General features: G+C 35.7%; 1 protein-coding gene and 1 long non-coding RNA gene across 3 annotated transcripts; one reads left to right on the top strand and one right to left on the bottom strand.

The window, feature by feature from the left end:
* Positions 1-11460: 11460 nt before the first annotated feature.
* On the bottom strand, positions 11461-14393 carry LOC122004277 (ARF guanine-nucleotide exchange factor GNOM-like; the record flags this gene model as incomplete). The annotated part of the gene is made up of 1 exon (XM_042559189.1): positions 11461-14393. A coding segment is annotated over one exon (2472 nt), but the record flags the coding sequence as incomplete, so codon positions are not given.
* Positions 14394-15393, top strand: LOC122005620. Of its 2 annotated transcripts, none has more exons than XR_006118443.1 (2): positions 14394-14466; positions 14990-15393. It is a non-coding gene; the product is annotated as an uncharacterized LOC122005620 (long non-coding RNA). The 2 variants fall into 2 exon arrangements; XR_006118442.1 differs by having other exon boundaries at positions 14980-15393.
* The last annotated feature ends 6754 nt before the right edge of the window (positions 15394-22147 follow it).

Raw genomic sequence — 22147 nt, 5'->3', positions numbered from 1 at the left:
AGATCATTGAACGCGATAGTTCCAGAAGAGCAAGATATATCTTATTAACGTTCTAACTTAGCAGCCCTCAACTCTAGGTATTTTTGCCTAAAAATAAATTCTCCACTCAACTATTGCATGATATTACTCCACTTGTCCATACAAGCCTCATATTTTTCAATTTATGAAAGTTTAGGATCTTTATGTCGACGACTATTGGATGATTCTGCAACATGACGCTGTCAATTATTAGGTTCCCCTTTAACATCCTCATTATCATCATCAATGACTTCAACATATGAGTTAACACCTCTATTACTGAATGCTTCTTCGAGCTCTCTCTCTTCATCAGATGTGGGAGGTAATTGAGTAAAAGCCCTGCCTATATCACCTGTTGCAATTGTCCCACCGAAAACTTCATTAAGAATGTGGAAATGATCACAGCCTTCCTTTCGTATTGCCTTAGTACTCCTTTTTATTTTTCTATACCATTGATTAGGAAAGCATTTTATTATACACTAGCATACAATAAAAATATATATTTGAATGGATAAAAGCATTTACCATATAAAATTTTGCCCACATTTCCTTTGGAGTATTCACTTTATCGACGGTTGGATCCATTGTCACACAAGTATGAGCAAGCAATATTGTAAAAAGTCATTGTCCGGTGCGTAGATGATTCCATTTACCTTTGAGCCTATCTACACCATAATTCATCTTCGTAGCTAGATATAATTCTTTGTTGATCTCCTCTCAAATCGTATTACTAAAGGTAGATGCTTGTAACTTATTTTGCTTCGCTTTATCGTAAATGATCTCAACAAACATGGTAACATTAGCCTTTGACCACTCATATTTCTCCACTTCAATACCGGGATTATGCCCTCCCATAATGTCTTCAATAAAAAAATTGCCTTCATGTTTAAGGGCACAAATAGAAATGAAGAATAACAAGAACAACAAAAGGAAAAATGGGGGGAAAAGGTCGGATCTCTTTCTAAACAACGCATGGCAATAGTATGATTCAAATTTCAATACAAGATTAACTCTACAAGTCATGACGATATTTTACAAGAACGATTAAACTTGGCAAAATTCGTTACGAGCTATAAAGAATTCAACGAAGAAAGCAAAAAAGTTATCATTCAACTTTGATCCACTCTCATCTTCATGTGGAAACTCAAAACATAATCAGTTTGCATTAGAGAAGTAATTGTTTGAGCCAAAGGAACAAGATGCATGATGTTAAAGATTAATAGCATACGAGATTAAGTCAAAGGTTGAAAATTTGCCATGGAACAAATTGAAAATATGGCTTTGATGCTTACATGATCAGGAATAAATTAAATAGAGGTGGATGTAGATAAATGCTTGTGGTTGGAATTGCGACACCGCAAGAAGATAGTGATGGAAGGAAAAAGGTGAACCCGACAGACGAAAGGAAATGCTTACGCAATTTGTCGAGGAGGCGACAGACGGAAGGGACCGCGTGAAAATATCGAGGAGGTAAGCTCGATAGATGGGGAGGCGGGATCGACCAAGGGTTGGCGGTGCGTGAGCAACAGGGGACGAAGAAGGAGCGGCAGTGTGACGGAAAGGAAGTTAGGGCACGAGAAGAAATTGGGAGAGGAGTGGCGGAAGCGGCGTTTTAGGGCATGGGAGGCACAGGAGGAAGGGAGAGGCGGAAAAAAATGTGTGATAAGCTGAGGACCGCATTTTTCTTTTTTCGACCACGTTTGCCTTTTTTTCAACTGCATTTTCTTTTTTTATCAGAAAATGACTTTTAGATATTTTTCTAATTTTATGGTAAACGATATCTCATTTTCTAAAAAATAGATGTAAAAATTATCAACCAAACATGTTTTCTATTTTCACAGAAAATAAAAATAGAAAATATTCAAACCAAACACCCTTTATTTATTTTTTTTTCTTCTCTCTTTTAGCACATGATTTTTCATCATTTTCATCTTTATATTTTTCATGTTTTAACACAAATAAAGTCGGATTTACTCCAAAATTTGTTAGGTGTGTTAAGCATGTTTCTTCTATGGCATTTTCTTAGTTGATATAAGATATTCATGCTTTCAGATCGACTGATTCTAGAGATGATCGATTCGAGTACATGAAAGTTTCCACCAACTACCAGGATAAAACAAGAAAGTTCACGTGGAAACTAATCTTGATAGTCAGCATTATCGAGTCATGCTGTAGTTGAGTCTTGAATTCCATATACTTAGTCGATTGTTGGAAGGCCTAACAACGACACCCAACCCCCGGAGCTTCTTCTATGGCATCCTTGTTGGGGTTGCAAGGTTGCAAACATAGTCTCATATTGAAAACACATGGAAAAGATCATGGATTTATAAGAAAAAGATATCTCCATTGGCATGAGGCCTTTTGGATGAGCCCAAGAGCAAAATCATGAGGGCTTAGGCCCAAAGTGGACAATATCATGTCATTGTGGAGATATCTAAATTCTTTCGATCCTAACAATTGGTATCAGAGCCCGGATTGCCGGAAGGTTTAACCATCGACTGTGCACAAGAGCTATGGTCCGATTGAACCATGTGGAGTACAATATTGACCTCGAACAAAGAAAGTGTGGGCTCTCATGTTCGGATCAAGAGGACCAGACATCAGGCAGGGAAGTCCTAGTTGCAGCTAGGCAAGGAAGTCCTAGTAAGTCGTTGCGGCTAGCAAGGAAGTCCTAGTAGGTCGGGTGGACCGAGGGGCGAAGTCCTAGTAGGTCGAGTGGTGAGGGGCAGGAAGTCCTAGTTGCTGCTAGGCAAGGAAGTCCTAGTAGGTCGAGTAGACCGAGGGGCAGGAAGACCTGGTGGGTCGAGGATCGGACGTGGGAAGCCCATGGTCCTTTGTTTGAGGGGGGGATTGTTGGGGTTGCAAGGTTACAAACATAGTCCCATATTGAAAACACATAGAAAAGATCATGGATTTATAAGAAAAAGATATCTCCATTGGCATGAGGCCTTTTGGGTAGAGCCCAAGAGCAAAACCATGAGGGCTTAGGCCCAAAGTGGACAATATCATGTCATTATGGAAATATCTAAATTCTTTTCGATCCTACAATCCTTGGCACAACTATTTAAAAACTTAGCTACATTGATTATGCTTTGCAATCACAGTTCACTGTTGCCTTTGCCCTTAAGCTATGCCTCCCAGAGGGAAAGGAAGACAAAGTTATTGATCTTGAACCAACAAATTAAATTTGTTCGTACCAAATCTCACTTCCCAATATTTATACTGTAAGAGTTTTTACGGTGTTAAATTTAGGAACTTTAAATTTAAATTTTATGATTATAATTAGTAGTTTTGTATTATTTTTTCTTTCGAATATTGAGATGTGAGACTGTAGAATAGGAAAAAGGAAAAAAAATGTTTGTTGTAATTAGAAAACAGGCCATCTAATTAGTCAATGATCTCAAAAAATTAAAAAAACATCTACTTATACCGTAGTTGGAATTCAAACTTAGACCCCCACTTTACTTTTTAAATATTTCATTCTCTAAATATACGAAATTTCATCGTCAAATATTTTACCAATTAAATATTTATGATCTCACCCATTAAATATTTCTAATTTCATAATCAAATATTTTATCAACAAATATTTATAAGTCTAGAATTATTTTATTAATCTATATCTAATTTTATATTTAAATAAAATTAATTATATTTTTTAATTTAATATATTTCTCTATTATTTATCTATAAATATTTTTCACATATTATTTAATATAATATAATAATTATTTAATATAAATATTTTAATATTAATATTTTATTAAAAAATAATACAAAACCTACCAATTAAAAAAAATAGCATAGCATCGGAATACAAATATTTTAGAAATTCTATATTAAAATACAAAGTTATAAACCATATTAAATTAATAAGACACATAATGATAAATCAAAGAAATCACAATTAATAAAATAAACAAAGAATTAATACAATAAACAAATTCATTACATGTTCAATCTTTTCTTCGGTTATTCACATATCACTAGATGATTCTAAAGTTGTTTATCTTATATCTCGTGCGTCCATTATGAGAAGTTGATGTACTTGGATGAGTTGATCCATTCTTATTATTATTATACTCCTCCAAATGTGCTACTGATTATTGCATAGCCTGATTCAATTCATTAATTATGCCTACTTTTTCTTTATCTTTCCTCTTTACTACCTTCTAATCTATTGGATGAGATCGGGCTTCTCTGTCATCCACATCAACAATTGTGTTAGGATTAGAAGAATCAGTATGTGTATCTGATAATTCTGATGTTCTTGCTTTCTTTGCAGTCCGTTGTTCTGAGAATTAAGGTGCGTATATTAGACTATCTTTCACAATCCTCGACACATGTTATATTGGAAAGTAGATTTAAAAGTACTTTTATATTCATGAACTTGCACTATCAAATCATCGTCCCTCTATCCAGTTGGTTGATCATTGTACTATTTATTGTAGATTCTATTATATCTATTCATGATCTTTTTCACTGAAGCCAAATGTGATTTTACTTTATCCGCAGCTCTCTTTTTAGCTCCCTTATATCGATTGGTATTATAGTATGTCATCGCTCGTTTCCAAAAAGACCCACTCTTCTAGGCATTCTTAACTACTGAATCTTCACTCATAAAAAAAATATGGAACCCGCACATCAGCGGCCCCCTAGAATCGGTCCTACGGATATGGAGGGAGGTAACTGAATCTTCACTCATGTGGCAAAAGGCGATTCGCTCGCCCCCAGCGCCCCCGCCAACCCGTCCCTAGGCCAACACGGAGGAGGTAAATCACGGGTGACTACTAGTCATTAGTGCAAATGGCCAAGACATGGGGGAGGTTATGCTCGGTCACGCCGAGTTTCGACCCCAAGACCTCATGTGGCAACACCCCATGTCTTAACCATCGCACCACCTCGAGAGGACCAACTGAATCTTCACTCATGTGGAACCGCCACATCAGCGGCCCCCCTAGAGCCGGTCCCACGGATATGGAGGGAGGTAAATGCAGGTACACAGGTGGAAAGTGCATAGCGGAGACGTTAACCCCAAGCAGTGACACCCCGGGGATCGACCCCTGGACCTTTCAGCCACAGAACTATGCACTCCCCATCTGTGCTACGCCCTGGGGACAACTGAATCTTCACTCATGATTATGTAAGCCGTTGCAATGAGCTTATCATCTGCTATTGTCCACATTATTCGCTTGCTATAATCTGCATCTGATGTTGTTTCATCGATAATAATATCATCAAGTCATATTTCAGATGAGAATGATAGAAATTATAAATCGGGGACTGCATGAGATATTTCTATAGCTTTATCAGTGTCAGTTGCGTTAAGCTCTTCTCGATTCATTTGAATGAATCCTCAGTGACGGAAGCAGATTAATTTCATGAGATGAAAGTTACATGAAATATTTGTTGGGACCGAAAAGTAGCTAGAGGGGGGGGTGAATAGCTCTTCGTGTGCTAGGTGCTCGTCGTTGCTTGTTTCTTCAAGAATGCGCAGCGGAAATACAAAGAAACAACATACAACGCTAACACTTGGGATTTTACTTGGTATCCACCTCACAAGAGGTGACTAGTCCAAGGATCTACGCACACACACACACCTCCACTATGAAACACTCCTTTATGGTAACTACCAAAGGCGGAGAAGCCCTACAATACTCTCAGTACAAGAAGAAAGGAAAGGGAAACAAAATACAAGCACAAAGCTTACAATGAGTACAGAAAACCCTAACCCTAACTTCTCTTCTTGGCTTTGATCCGCCTCTTGACTTGGAAAACCTCCAAGATCCTTCAAGAACTGGCGATCCGAGCTTTGAGAGTGGAGGAGTGGCGAGAGCTCTAAAATGAATCGGTGAAGAGATCTTGAAGGACGCACGCTCAACAGCTAAAAACGGTGGGATCCCGATCGATTCGAAAACTCCCAATCAATCGGGAGGCTTTGGATCGATTCACGGATCGATCGCCTACGCGCTAAGCGCTGGATCGATCACGGATCGATCCAGCGCTTATTGGCTAGCGTCCCAATCGATCGGTGATCGATTGGGACCTCTGAATCGATCCACCGATCGATCGATCTCAGGTTCACGGATCGATCCACCGATCGATCCGGCTCGCTTTGCCAAAACCAAGTCCCAAGCCTCTCAAACCAACATCGGTCAACCTTGACATCGTTCCAACATCTGGTCACTCCTGACCTGCCAGAACTCTCCACCAAGTGTCGGTTAATCCTTTGACCCACTTGGACTTTTCTCTTCGTGTCAAGTATCGGTCACTCCTTGACCTTGCGGACTTCCACGGATGTCAGGTCACCTTGACCCATCTGGATTTCCTCGTGCCAAGTATCCAGTTAATCCTTTGACCTACTTGGACTTCCCAACACCGGATGTCCGATCATCCTTGATCCATCTGGATTTCCTTGGCTTCACTCACCGGAGCTTTCACCTAGCTTCACTCACTGGGTTTTCCTAGCTTCACTCACTAGGACTTTCACCGCTTCACCGATTTCCTTCGCCTAGCTTCACTCACTGGACTTTTCATCCGACAGCTTCACTCACTAGGACTTTCACCGCTTCACTCACGATTTTCGCTAGCTTCACTCACTAGGACTTTCCATCCGCCTAACCTTCGGTTAGGACTTCCATCTGTGCTCATTTTTGACCTTGACTCTTCTTCATTGATGGATCGCCATTATCTCCCATGAACAACAGCACCTGCATTGTCCATGTGTCTACATGTATTGTCAAACATTGAAACTATGACCAAGACTCAAGCTTGGTCAAATTAGTCAACCTTGACCTAAGGGATATTGCACCAACAATATTAACTACTCTACCAATATTCTAGGGGGCATGCATAAAATGGAGCTCGAGAGTTATCAGAAAGAATTTGGATAACTTTAAAAATTATGATAATATGGTAATGGATATGGAAAAGATTAGAAATTAGGTGAGTGTTGAGTGAGAAATGAAAATTGAAGACGGAGGACATTAAGACGAACTTAAGAATTTTCTTCAGTATAATTTTCATCGATATTTAGAGAGTTAAATAAATTTCTAAAATAATCACCAAAAGTTTTATCCATTTTTTTTTAAATTTTAGATCTTCAATTATTTTTTTATAATAAGAAATAAATGGAAAAAATGATGAATATAGGACACAGAACAAACGTTGCACAACCTTCCCAAGAATGAACGTTGGCAAATTCATTTTTCGATTTTTCCAAAACGTTGATTAAATTTTTCAAAAAAATAAAATAAAAGCAACGTTCATTTTTTTAAAAAATTTTCCAAAGTGATTGATTTTTTTTAAAAAAATACCATTGTCCACCAAAATGTGGACCCAATTTCATGTAGTTCGGATCCTCTATGTCAAAATTATATATCCTCATATTCCTTTATCAATCAAGCGGTCATGATATCTTTGAGATGTGTGCAACATCTTTAAGATGTGATTTAATTCATCTGATCGGCGAGCAAAATAGAAGTGACACATGATTTCAAAACAGAGGATCCGAACTCAATTGCATGTCACAAAAGAGAAATTATTAGGCATAAATTTATATCCGATGATTTTAATACCTTTTAAATATGCTCGACCAATTATAAATATTCAAGAGGAAAAGATATTTAAAAAATATATTTTTTTTTCTAAATATTTTCTATTGTGGATGTTGTTAGGAGACCTAACCCTGTAACCTCGGGAGCCTATGATGAAACATAAAAATCATATTGTATGTTAATAATTAAATTTTTTATTATTATTTCATTTCAACATCGATGCTTAATTTTTTTAAAAAAAATCTATTATTATTATTTTTTTATTTTTACTTTTTGATTTTTTTTAAACAAATCTATTATTATCTTAATAAGAAATTTTAATAGGCATTAATGGGGTATTTATAATACCTACTTGGAGTTAATATCAATGTGAAAGGGTGTTATAACACTCCGAAGGCGTTCAAATAACATGGCCAGTCGCCATGTCTGTTTTTTTTAAATTTTATTTATTAAAAAATTATAAAATTTAAAATTAATAATGATAAGATTACTTTTTAAAAATAGTAAAATTATTTTTAAAAGATAAGATTATTATTAAAAATAATTTAAATATGTTAAAATATATTTATTTAATATGATATAATTTTAAGATGATCGAGTGTACAGTAGGACCTATAAATAATGAGTGTTAATGTTATAATAAATATGGGTGAATGAAATATATTATTATAATGAGTATGTGACAATGGATCCCGTACTTTTTGATGATGTGATGAATGTTATAATGAAAATAGGTTGTGGATACTCTTAGAGCATCCACAATGTGATGTATTAATAAGGTGTTATAATACCCTCTTGGTGTTAAACCAATTATGAAGGGTTCTTAAACGTGTTCAAGCAAACGTGGAGTGACCTACAACATTTGTGTATTTTTTTATTAAAAAATTATGAATTTTATAAAAAGTCAAATGATTGAAATAATAAAATTTTAATATTATTTTTTTAAAACAGTAAAATTATTTTAAAAATAAGATTATTATTAAAAATAATAATAATTTAAATATTTTAAAATATATTTATTTAATATGATATAATTTTAAAATAATTGAGTGGATTGTAAAATTCATAAATAATAAGAATTAATATTAAAAAGAATATGATTAAAAGAGATTTATTGTTATAATAAGTATTTTGATGAGATAGTAACGGTTATAATATATGAATGAGCTGTGAATGTTATTGTTATATAGTGCATGACGGATCAAACAAGTGCGGTCCTGACTCATCAAACAAGTGTGATCCGACATGCTAAATCGCAATTATAGATATTTGTATGAATTTGAAAAAAATATATATATTCGTAGACTTATTAAATTACAACCTTTTAATTAAAAACTCAAAAAATATATTCTAAAGTTACCAATTAGCCTTATACATACGTATTCTTCATTTTAAAAGCGTCGTCCTTTAATGTTTACGGCAACTGCCGATATATAGTCGAGTCAAACAAAATTAAAAAGAATGGTAACAATTTTATCTGAGAAGCTATTTCCGGTTGGAACCTCTCATCTTCAGGCTTGCCATCTCAGTTTAAGGCTTGTTCTACAAATATATATACTCTGAAACTAGTTATCGCCTGCATAATAATTGTGTTGAAATCCAGTGATAATTTCATTACTAAAATTTCCTTAATCATGGAGAGAGGGGGTTAAATTATATGTTTAATTCCAGAAAATGGTCAAAAAATATTCTGACTCAAGGACTGAAATACAGCCCTCTCAAAAGCAGGAATATTTTCAAGCGTTCCTGTCCAGAAATAATTTGAGAAAATATTATACATAGAAATTAAGGCACCAACAAGGGAAGCACACAGAGCAACTGTAAGTGTTATGTTTTTGTAACAACCATTATGTACCGAATCAAACATAAATGCCAATCAAGTTTCCAAGGTACCTAAAAATCACAGGTTTTGTTTGCTTTGAAAATAATTCAACAAATGAACATACTTCTAAGTGGGCAAGTTCAATGGTCTCAATTTTTTCTTTATTTTCATTTGGAATATCAAACTTCAAAACTTAACTCATTACAATTTGTAATCCAATATCTACACCTTGAATCCAGCTACTTGCACTCAACTTGAGTAAAATTGATATTGATTCATAACCAAAATATATATGTTCATGTTATCCACTAATGACAAAGCATAAATTAATATTTGTTTCATTTCATTAAGAATTGAAATAAAATGAGTAATATGAATTTTCCTTTCAAATGCTTGACATAGAGAAATCATTGTCATCAAATCAAATGGAAAGCAACTTAGACATGGTACTACTTCTAGGTTATTACTAAAATATCATTTTCATTGTCATTTTATATATCAGCGTGATAACATGACAAAATATTATTCTTCTCAATAATTGTTCAAGTGTCAAATTCACAGTTGGCTATCATCAATTTTGTGTCTCTATTTGATAAGATATTTTTTCCTTCTATAACATGGTCAACTTTGAGATCTCATTGTGTTCATACCTCTATAGCATAATACAAAATCCATTATTCTTTTCTTCCTTTTATATTATTCTGCTTTAGTTTATACTATATTGCATTTAATTAATTTATTTTTTAACAGGTTGAATTTGGTTTTGATCGGGTTAACTTTAAATGATTTTTCTTTTTTAGAATTGTCTAAATAAGATTCAGATGATGATCAAATTATCATCATGGTACTTTTTATTTTCAATTCGTATGTAAGAATTGTATTGTTTTATATGTGGATCATATCGAATCATATAATATGTATTATGAATCGTATGATTTTGATAACTACCTCGATTAACAATCTACAACTATGTCAATTAATAATCTGCTAAGCAAACCCACATCAAACAACTTAGATTGTCAACCACCAAGAAGTGGCTTTCCATTAAGAACTAGTGTTTCTAAGAGAGGTTGGAAATGATGAAGAAGAGACGAGGAGAATAGTTGAAGAAATTTATTACTGAAATAATCAGGATGGGACTCATCCACAATTTGTAAGGTAAGTCAAGACTTGGCAGCAGATTTGAAGACTTTTACCTACTTAATAAATTACATCTTCAAACTGCAACTAAACCTTACCAACTTTTATACTGTTTTACTCCAGTGGATGGGAAAGGTGAAGGGTCAAAGGAGGAAGAAGAAAAGGAGGGGAAAGGATGTGGGACGAAGCCAAGTTTCTTTACCTGAGAGATGGAAGAAAAGGGAAGGAGAAAACAAGGACCAAATCATTGTACTTTGTATTCTTCACCAGAGCTTTATAGGTTGTTTGCATTTTTATGTTTTTCTGCACCATAGCCCATAGGTGTCCTGTCCTTCGGGAGGAAGAGCTTGAGAAGAAAGGAGCACTTGTGTGTGTGTTTTTTTTAGTTGACACCAGGTATCCAGCTTACACCGACTAATCCTAGGGTGACTGGCCCAGCTCCACGGAAGTTTTCCACCGGCCATCACACTAAATCTTTGTGTTTCTCTTCATTTGCTAGACTTGTTTATCTACCAAATTAAACAGTGGAAGGGTATCTCTACTTATGTTCCTTTCTACTCAAGTAACACAACCTTAGAAAATGAAAAATTGATCACCTAAACCAATAGACATGTTGGATATTTTTAATCGTACCAAGTTAGATTAACATACGACTTAACTACATTATATATAAAGATTGTTTAGCCAACACACCCTTATCCTAAACACTCCTAAGCGACCCTCACAAGTCCAGACGTCCGAATGCCCATCTGGGTGCCCCGATTCCCAAAAGTGAATAGGGGCAACCGCGCCCAGACTTGTGAGTGTTGTCCAGGAGTGTGCAGAGTAAGGAGTGTGCAGGATATATATATATATTCAACTACCATAATTTGCAGGATACAATGAACTGAAAATAGACAAAATTTGTTTGACATCTTAGAAAGATGAGCCAAATTGCCTGTATTACATATAATGATATCAGAAATACCAAAAATTAATTTTAATTCACATTCTATAAGAAGTATATTGACATTGAGAAAACAAAAGCATGCGACGTAAAAAAAGATGAATGCAGAGATGATCTTACAGATTGCATCTGGAGGGAGTCACTGGCAAGAAAAATTTAGCCTTTAATCCATTAGTACCTCTTTGCTCATCCAAATCTTTAACAAACTCCAAACTTTACATGGTAGTCAAAGAGAACCAATTCAGCTTAAGACTCAGCTATGATCGTCCCGCAATGAGACTTCACTCAAGCAATCAATGATCCAAAAGAACATGACACCATAAGTGTCTAAAAGTTGATGACCACCACATGTGAGAAATAAACAGGAGCGCCCCCTTTGAGAGAATTTTTATGCCTCTTACAATAAAATGAATCAGAAGGACCTCGCAACAACTCCAGCCTAACCAACAGAGGGCTCAGCCACTAGCCTAGGGCTACTCAGATCAGCCTGAACACCTGAATGTAATTGTTCCATTTCCTGAACAGGTAACAATTCAGACTGCAATAGAGGTGCAATATTGTTTATATGAAGCCATGTCAACTCCCACAAGTTATCTTCATCTGTGGTGCTCCTTTCTGAAAGGATTCCCTTTGATTTCATGATCAACAGAATGTTCTTGAGAAGTTCAGGAATCAGTTCTTGTAGTTTCTCACTTTTCCTACCTCTCACCTTAACTTTCATGTACTTCTCCATCCGCTCAATGACCCCTAGCCACAGCTTGCAGAAACTACTTTGCTGAGAAAGCTCTTGAACTAGCTGCAAAAACACTCTTGATAGCAACTTCATGGCATGCGTAAGTGTGCCCTCCATGTTCCGGTAATCTTTTGGCGACTGGTTTTGTACAATCTCCAGTAAATCATCAAGCACAGTAAATATAACTTGATCAAAGGCCCACAACCATGTTGAGGGTAACAGGCACATTCCTTCTGCTCCTACCAGGCATTTCTGCAAAGATAACAAAGCATGATTCCTTACTTTCTCTCTCTGATCCAGGCAGATCTTTCTCAGTGCTTGGATAAGCCTTTCCCACATCTCTCTAATTCCGTCTGAAATTTTATCAGCTTCCTCACCAGCATCCCTAGTCTCACGAGACCAGCAAAAAAGACAATTAAAGGATTCTGCCATTAGATCTATTGCTCGTACTGATCTATCTGTTAGTCCAACACGAGATTCTGCAAAATGACGTGAAGCTTCAATCAAAAGGATATAGTTGGCCGGTGAAATGTGAGCTCCTTCAGACATAATGAACAAAAGTGCTTCAAAACCCACTTCTGAAGCTTCTGGGTGGCGAGCTGTGATAGAAAGCAGTGAAATTATGGTCCGCCAACCAACCTGAGATTTCATATGGGTTGCATTAGCCTTCACAAGCCGTGCGATTTCCTGAGTAATATTCTCACAATAAGCATCTGCAACACGTGCATCAAGCTTTAAAACCAACTGCAGTGATCTTAAAAGCTCATCAACCAGGTTCTCCTTGTAAGGTAGTAACCTCTGGCAAATTCTTAGGAGTCCAAAAACTGCCTTTTCCACAAGAGCACAAGGTACTGCAGTAGACTGAACTATATTGGCTATGTGCTCATATACACCTTGCCAGAGGAGTCCAATTCTATCTCGATTGTTTAATGTGATAGCAATAAGTAGCTCCAAGCAAAAAACTGCAGTTTCTTCATCATCAGGTGAATTGGTAACTTTCTGAGGATGACCGGCTACAGTAAGGGCCCTAGCAATCTGCATTAGTGAATCAGCATGTAAAAACTTGCTTTCCATGAATATACTGTCAATGTGACACTCCTCTATTATCTGCAGTGTCCTCTGATGAGCAGCAAGCTGCTGTTCATCTGGTTCCAACCTTTTATCTTCAATGTCAAAAGATAACAGCTGGGTAAATCTCCCCATCAACCCAGAGGATTTACGGGGAGTGACCATTTGAACTTGAGAGGTAGAAAGTGAGTTAGGAACAAGCTTTCCATAGACTAAATCTAGAGAAGTTTCAGAATCGTCAGCGGCATCACTGGTAATGCAAGCAGGAAGAAGACCCAATTTGTGCAATCTTAGTATGCAATCAAGGATATTTCTCCAGCCATTACGTATGCAGTCTCCATATGAATTTGCTATACTGAAAACTGTCTCAAGCGCTAATCTAGCTTTCATGTCATCTGCAAATATGGTCACTGGTTCCTCAAAGAAAGATGAGTCCAAGAGGGTTGTGAATTTGCATAGGGACACTACTAAATCATCTAAAGCATCTTCTAGATGGTAGTGTGCTGAGATCTTTGCCACAGTCAAGAAGCCATCTATACATGTCAAAAGAATTTCTTCATGTTCTGCATTATCAAAAACTACTGAGATAGCAGCAACAGTGGGACCTGACATGATTGTAAACATTTGAAGATCAAGGAGAGGACGGGAATCACAAACAATATAAGGAGACATCTTCTTGGACTTTCGGATAAGATTAATCCAACGGCTGTGATACATTTCTGAAAAACCAGAAACCTGTTCAGGAATTGTCCTTATCTCATTCCTGCATATTGAGTGATAGAGTTCTGATAAAAACTCCCTTGGAAGATCATTTCCACCATTAATGCGACGATTATTCCGTATAAAATCCTCCTCAGTCATCTTCTTCTTAACCTGGGCATTATGTTGGTCAGTATTGAGCATTATAAGTGAATAAGCCAGCACAAGGGCAGCATCCTTGTCAACAAGAATCTCTGGTGATTGTTCAAAGTATCGCTCTGAGAAAGCCTCGAGTACCCTCTGAATCTTCTGAGATTCACCAGGCAACCGGAAGGTATCTAGAAAAAGGCGAAGAGCGCTATCCAAAGTCAAATTCTGGAAATCAAAAGGGCGGACAAACTCATGAAGCACAAGAAACAGCCCTGCGTCCTCTGCAGCACGATCTAGCCGAGATCGAGAATTTCATCCTACGACCGCGCCATCCGTGCGTTTCTTTTCACTGTTAGTATCAGCGATTTCAATTGTTTCAGTGCAGAGTGAATCTACGACTCATTGAAAATTCCCCTTTTCTTTCTAACCCCGAATTTCCTTATTTTGAGGAAGTAATTTAAGATCCCTATCCTCTTCGAGTCAATATGGTAAATGCATTCAACTCTTCTGAAATTTTGGGTGAAACGAAAGCTAAGAAAGTTTTAAAAAAAATAAAAATACTGAAAGTAAAAAAGAAAGAAAGATACAAAGAAAAACTTCCACTTGTCAATTCTAACATTAGCTATCGATGGGGGAAAAATCCTCATTTTTTTTTGAAATTCTCAATGAGTTTGTTCTCTATATAATTTATACACAAAATTTTCTCATTAGTTGTTCAGCTTCAAAAGACAGTCCTATATAGGCTTTGCTTAATTCTATTTGTAAGAATTTTAGTAGGCATTTCAATCGTTCTAAAGCTTCTTGGTATTGGTACTAGTCCTAATATATTGTTGTGTAACTATTGTAGGGACTTCCAGATCAGGGAATCAATTACTTGTAGTCAAATAAGATAAATTATCTGGCCAGATTCCAGAATCCTCAGAGAAGCTGATCCAAGGCTGACAGATTAACATGTTTTGAGATGGATATGGCCCCTGGCAACTTGGCAGTTGCAATTGTATATTTTTGTTGTTTTAGGCCTTGCAAGGCTTGCTGTAAGCTTTTGTTAGAAGGACGATCTCCATCTTGACCCAGCAGAGGTAAGCCATCTTATTACATTTTCAGTTTATCACTTGGATTCTCTGTCTCTCAGTTTATATGTTTAGTGTGTGTGTCCTTTCTTTGTATGATTTGCAAATGCTGCTCAGCTGAATATAATTTGACTGAAACTGGGTGTTTTATTTTTCATCATCATTAATCTCAAATAAGCCATTCATTCATGATGTATAAATTGACTATCTCCCATCTGATTTAGACAGCAATTATAACAGGTCTGAACTTTTCAGTCTATTTAAAGGTTTTGATTACTGTAGTTAACTTCCGTACAACTGCAAGAATGACAATTTTGATTACTTGAATTAACAGGAAAGCACAAAAACTTACAAAGTGAGTGATTAAATGAAATGGAAGGAAAACATATTATTGCATTTTTCACATGAAATTGATGCCTCCATTCGATCACTTTACTAACTATGTTTGCTTAGGAACTATGCTATTTTGAAAATTGGTACACAATAACATCTGCATTTGGTACATAGTTCCAGGTCAAACAGAAGACTGAGTTTTTGGCATTTGAGTATGAAACTGAGTGTTTTGTTTTTATTGGTATATTTGTATTGTGATGATGTCAGAGCCAAAGGAAGTTAAAACAAGAAAAGTGTTACAGGCATCCTATGGATTTATGGATATCTATATCTGTGTTTTTTGTATTTTGGATTTCAAATTTCTGGACAACATAGAATGAGATCCTTGAACCAGATCATTTAAATACCTTAGCTGCAGTTCAGTAATAACAATCAATTCGAGATGTTTGCAGTTTATCTTGTCTTTAACAACCATATACTATTCCAAAAAATTCCAGGAAGTCTTTTTAACTTTCTACCTGTGGCACTTAGCAACACTTGATAGTTTTTCCCTCTGGGGACAAAAATTCAAGCAGAAATGCCAATGTAGAAAGCTTGTTTTTTCCTCCACAATGAAATTTTCATATATGTCATAACCAAGGATATTCAATCATCATAATAAGGATTTATCTTGTGTTAATGACACAAACCATATATTAATAACATAACTGTTAATTTCCCTAGAATCAATAAACTATACAAAGAAACAATATTGACAACTATACGAGTTACTAGGAAATTGTGTTACCCAAATAGCTAGCCAACATATAAATTTACTGAATCTTGTACTTACAAAGCATGGTTACTTAGTATATTTTTGTTATTATGTGCTATATTCATTATCTAAGGAGAGTCTTAGTACAACGGTAAATTTGCTATTATGTGACTTTATGATAACAAATTTGAGTCGTAGAAATCACTTTTTTCAATGTAGGATAAAGTAACGTATAATAGACTTGTATTGTATGATCCGATCATTGTCTGAGACCTTGCATTAGTGGGAGTTTCATGCACCAGACTTCTTTTATATGTTATATTCATTGTTCAAAATTAAGTTCTTTGGGGTTACTTATGGAGCGTTTGGTTTGTAAAAAAAAATTTATTTTCTACTTTTTATTTTCTATTTCTATTTTTGTGTTTTCTAATATAGTTTTTAGAAAATAGAAAATACGTTTGGTATGATAGACTGTATTTTTATTTTATAGAAAAGAAAGTTGGAAATGTATTTGGTATATTAGTATGGAAAATGGTAAGCAAAATATTATGAGAAAAAAAAACAAAGATGGAATATTATTTTTTTTCAGTTTCTTAATTGAAATGATTTTTAGTATTTAAAAAAATCACAAATGGAGTGAATTAGTTGACTTGTATATAAATATAAAATCAACAAGAGGTTGAGTCTATTCCACTTTATATAAAAACTCTATCATATATTAATATATATGTCCTAACATATTGTTTTTAGTTTTACATATTCAAATATATTCAACATAAATACAAAGCTAATTATGGATGATGCTCCATATAATCATTCCACATATGACTTGCAAATTCATCACTATGTGCCCCATCTAAGTTGTTTGGCTTAGATCAATTGGAATTGGCTCTTGATCACTAAAATCACCTTCGACTCCTGACGTGAGCATATCATCATAAGAGTATTTCATAAACAAATTATCCATTACATGATATCGATGTATAAAATTATGCATAGTACAACATGCAACTGGAATTAATCTTTGCCTTAGTAATTGGATAGTTTGACATATCTTTTAAAATGTGGAACTTTGCTTTGAGTACCCCAATGCACCACTCTATAATATTGTGACATATACTGTATCTATAATTGAATAACTCTTCCTTCCCCCTTGGTTTGCCTTGTTCCCGATAATCTTGCAAATGATAGCATCGACTTTGATACGGAGCGAGAAACCCCGACATGTTTGGGTAACCAAAATCAACAAGATAAAATTGATCTGCAATAGTGTTTCCATAATAATGATGTAAAACATCAACATACATGAATATATGTAGAGAGTTTTATATGCTATTTACCATCGCAAGGTTTAGGAAAATTATTTTCATGCCTTGTCAATACGTCTATGAATACCCTGGAATCATTTGATGTCCCTTCCCAACTAATATACACAAATGTGAAAAGCATATTTAAGTCGTATGCAAGCATCACATTTTATATAACAATAACCTTTCTACCACGAAGAGATGTCTGAATTGATATCGGTACCCATGCCGACACGTGAGTCCCATCGATAGTTCCAAAATGCACAATGTGTTACTAAGGATATATTGTTAATGTAAGTAGACACATTTGTGTACAATATGTACCTTAAAATACAAAAACTACTTTGGATTGTTCAATATGTGAGGATGGACGTCATTGTGTTCATATGGTAGAACTTGTTTAAACCACTTGCTACTGGTGTACAATGAATGTTGAAATCGATTTGCGCATATCCGATGTCGTGTGTTGTGCCGATGATTAGTAAGAACATAGCGACACCTTCAACTATAACTTTCTTGTCATCTTGCAATAGATTCATCTCTTTTAATGTTCTACAAAAATTCACAAACACATATTTTGACATACGAAAATTGTGAAAGCAAACTTGGGGTTACCATCAAGTATTTCTTGTATCTACATCCTCCTAATAAGAGATAAAGTCTAACACGACATTCGATTAATGTATCCAAGATATTCAGTCATCATGTCATGAAAAAATCATTTGTGATACCCAAAACTATTAGCAAATTGATATAACAACCCAATTCATTAGATTCATCATCAGAACTTGACATGATTTGTAACAAACCAATATTAAAATCAACACACACATGTATAAAATTACTAATAAATTGAATCCTGGAAACAACGTCTTACCAGCGAGGTAAGGTTGTACAATGGATCCTTCCGGGACCTTGCATGGCGGGAGCTTCGTGCACCGCTGTCCTTTTAGTGAAGAGCCTTGGTGCAGCAGAAAAGTGTTGTTTTGTGGCCAGGTCACGGTTCAATCCTGAAGCGACCTCTTGCAAAAAGCAAGGTAAAATTGCGTCTGATGGATCCTTAGGACCCCGCATGGCGTTTGCCTTTTTTATTCATCTCATAAACATCCAATAAACAATTCATATTGAAAAGCAACTAAACTTCAACATTAAATTCCAAAACATAAAACAAGTCTTAAATATTCAAACCATGAAATCAAACAAATTCCATTAACATTAAATAGTCTTGACTAGGTAATCAACCGTGCTTAAGATTGAGCAATCCAACCATTCAGCTCTCCTATTTGATAGAATTTTCATGAAAATTTCATGCAGACCAAGTTTAAGGAAAACACATATAGCTTTTGTGTACGCTTTGATAGATAAATTATGCATCTCAGTTAAAATCTGCATGCACATCTCTATAGAGTAAAGATCATTGAGCGATAGTTCAGAAGAGCAAGATATATCTTATTAACGTTCTAACTTAGCAGCCCTCAACTCTAGGTATTTTTGCCTAAAAATAAATTCTCCACTCAACTATTGCATGATATTACTCCACTTGTCCATACAAGCCTCATATTTTTCAATTTATGAAAGTTTAGGATCTTTATGTCGACGACTATTGGATGATTCTGCAACATGACGCTGTCAATTATTAGGTTCCCCTTTAACATCCTCATTATCATCATCAATGACTTCAACATATGAGTTAACACCTCTATTACTGAATGCTTCTTCGAGCTCTCTCTCTTCATCAGATGTGGGAGGTAATTGAGTAAAAGCCCTGCCTATATCACCTGTTGCAATTGTCCCACCGAAAACTTCATTAAGAATGTGGAAATGATCACAGCCTTCCTTTCGTATTGCCTTAGTACTCCTTTTTATTTTTCTATACCATTGATTAGGAAAGCATTTTATTATACACTAGCATACAATAAAAATATATATTTGAATGGATAAAAGCATTTACCATATAAAATTTTGCCCACATTTCCTTTGGAGTATTCACTTTATCGACGGTTGGATCCATTGTCACACAAGTATGAGCAAGCAATATTGTAAAAAGTCATTGTCCGGTGCGTAGATGATTCCATTTACCTTTGAGCCTATCTACACCATAATTCATCTTCGTAGCTAGATATAATTCTTTGTTGATCTCCTCTCAAATCGTATTACTAAAGGTAGATGCTTGTAACTTATTTTGCTTCGCTTTATCGTAAATGATCTCAACAAACATGGTAACATTAGCCTTTGACCACTCATATTTCTCCACTTCAATACCGGGATTATGCCCTCCCATAATGTCTTCAATAAAAAAATTGCCTTCATGTTTAAGGGCACAAATAGAAATGAAGAATAACAAGAACAACAAAAGGAAAAATGGGGGGAAAAGGTCGGATCTCTTTCTAAACAACGCATGGCAATAGTATGATTCAAATTTCAATACAAGATTAACTCTACAAGTCATGACGATATTTTACAAAACGATTAAACTTGGCAATTCGTTCACGGGCTATAAAAATTCAGAAAGCAAAAGTTATCATTCAACTTTGATCCACTCTCATCTTCATGTGGAAACTCAAAACATAATCAGTTTGCATTAGAGAAGTAATTGTTTGAGCCAAAGGAACAAGATGCATGATGTTAAAGATTAATAGCATACGAGATTAAGTCAAAGGTTGAAAATTTGCCATGGAACAAACTGCAAATATGGCTTTGATGCTTACACGCTCCGGAATAAATTAAATAGAGGTGGATGTAGATAAATGCTTGTGGTTGGAATTGCGACACCGCAAGAAGATAGTGATGGAAGGAAAAAGGTGAACCCGACAGACGAAAGGAAATGCTTACGCAATTTGTCGAGGAGGCGACAGACGGAAGGGACCGCGTGAAAATATCGAGGAGGTAAGCTCGATAGATGGGGAGGCGGGATCGACCAAGGGTTGGCGGTGCGTGAGCAACAGGGGACGAAGAAGGAGCGGCAGTGTGACGGAAAGGAAGTTAGGGCACGAGAAGAAATTGGGAGAGGAGTGGCGGAAGCGGCGTTTTAGGGCATGGGAGGCACAGGAGGAAGGGAGAGGCGGAAAAAAATGTGTGATAAGCTGAGGACCGCATTTTTCTTTTTTCGACCACGTTTGCCTTTTTTTCAACTGCATTTTCTTTTTTTATCAGAAAATGACTTTTAGATATTTTTCTAATTTTATGGTAAACGATATCTCATTTTCTAAAAAATAGATGTAAAAATTATCAACCAAACATGTTTTCTATTTTCACAGAAAATAAAAATAGAAAATATTCAAACCAAACACCCTTTATTTTTTTTTTCCTCTCTCTTTTAGCACATGATTTTTCATCATTTTCATCTTTATATTTTTCATGTTTTAACACAAATAAAGTCGGATTTACTCCAAAATTTGTTAGGTGTGTTAAGCATGTTTCTTCTATGGCATTTTCTTAGTTGATATAAGATATTCATGCTTTCAGATCGACTGATTCTAGAGATGATCGATTCGAGTACATGAAAGTTTCCACCAACTACCAGGATAAAACAAGAAAGTTCACGTGGAAACTAATCTTGATAGTCAGCATTATCGAGTCATGCTGTAGTTGAGTCTTGAATTCCATATACTTAGTCGATTGTTGGAAGGCCTAACAACGACACCCAACCCCCGGAGCTTCTTCTATGGCATCCTTGTTGGGGTTGCAAGGTTGCAAACATAGTCTCATATTGAAAACACATGGAAAAGATCATGGATTTATAAGAAAAAGATATCTCCATTGGCATGAGGCCTTTTGGATAGAGCCCAAGAGCAAAATCATGAGGGCTTAGGCCCAAAGTGGACAATATCATGTCATTGTGGAGATATCTAAATTCTTTTCGATCCTACAATTGGTATCAGAGCCCGGACTGCCAGAAGGTTTAACCGCCGACTGTGCACAAGAGCTATGGTCTGATTGAACCATGTGAGTACAATATTGACCTCGAAAAAAGAAAGTGTGGGCTCACCGAGGGGCAGGAAGTCCTAGTAGGTCGAGTAGACCGAGGGGCAGGAAGACCTGGTGGGTCGAGGATCGGACGTGGGAAGCCCATGGTCCTTTGTTTGAGGGGGGGATTGTTGGGGTTGCAAGGTTACAAACATAGTCCCATATTGAAAACACATAGAAAAGATCATGGATTTATAAGAAAAAGATACCTCCATTGGCATGAGGCCTTTTGGGTAGAGCCCAAGTGGACAATATCATGTCATTATGGAAATATCTAAATTCTTTTCGATCCTACAATCCTTGGCACAACTATTTAAAAACTTAGCTACATTGATTATGCTTTGCAATCACAGTTCACTGTTGCCTTTGCCCTTAAGCTATGCCTCCCAGAGGGAAAGGAAGACAAAGTTATTGATCTTGAACCAACAAATTAAATTTGTTCGTACCAAATCTCACTTCCCAATATTTATACTGTAAGAGTTTTTACGGTGTTAAATTTAGGAACTTTAAATTTAAATTTTATGATTATAATTAGTAGTTTTGTATTATTTTTTCTTTCGAATATTGAGATGTGAGACTGTAGAA

Source organism: Zingiber officinale, chromosome 7B, assembly GCF_018446385.1.
Source record: "Zingiber officinale cultivar Zhangliang chromosome 7B, Zo_v1.1, whole genome shotgun sequence".
Classification (NCBI taxonomy): domain Eukaryota; kingdom Viridiplantae; phylum Streptophyta; class Magnoliopsida; order Zingiberales; family Zingiberaceae; genus Zingiber; species Zingiber officinale.
Note: the sequence above shows the minus strand (reverse complement) of the source record. Positions and strands in the feature narration are given on the sequence as shown.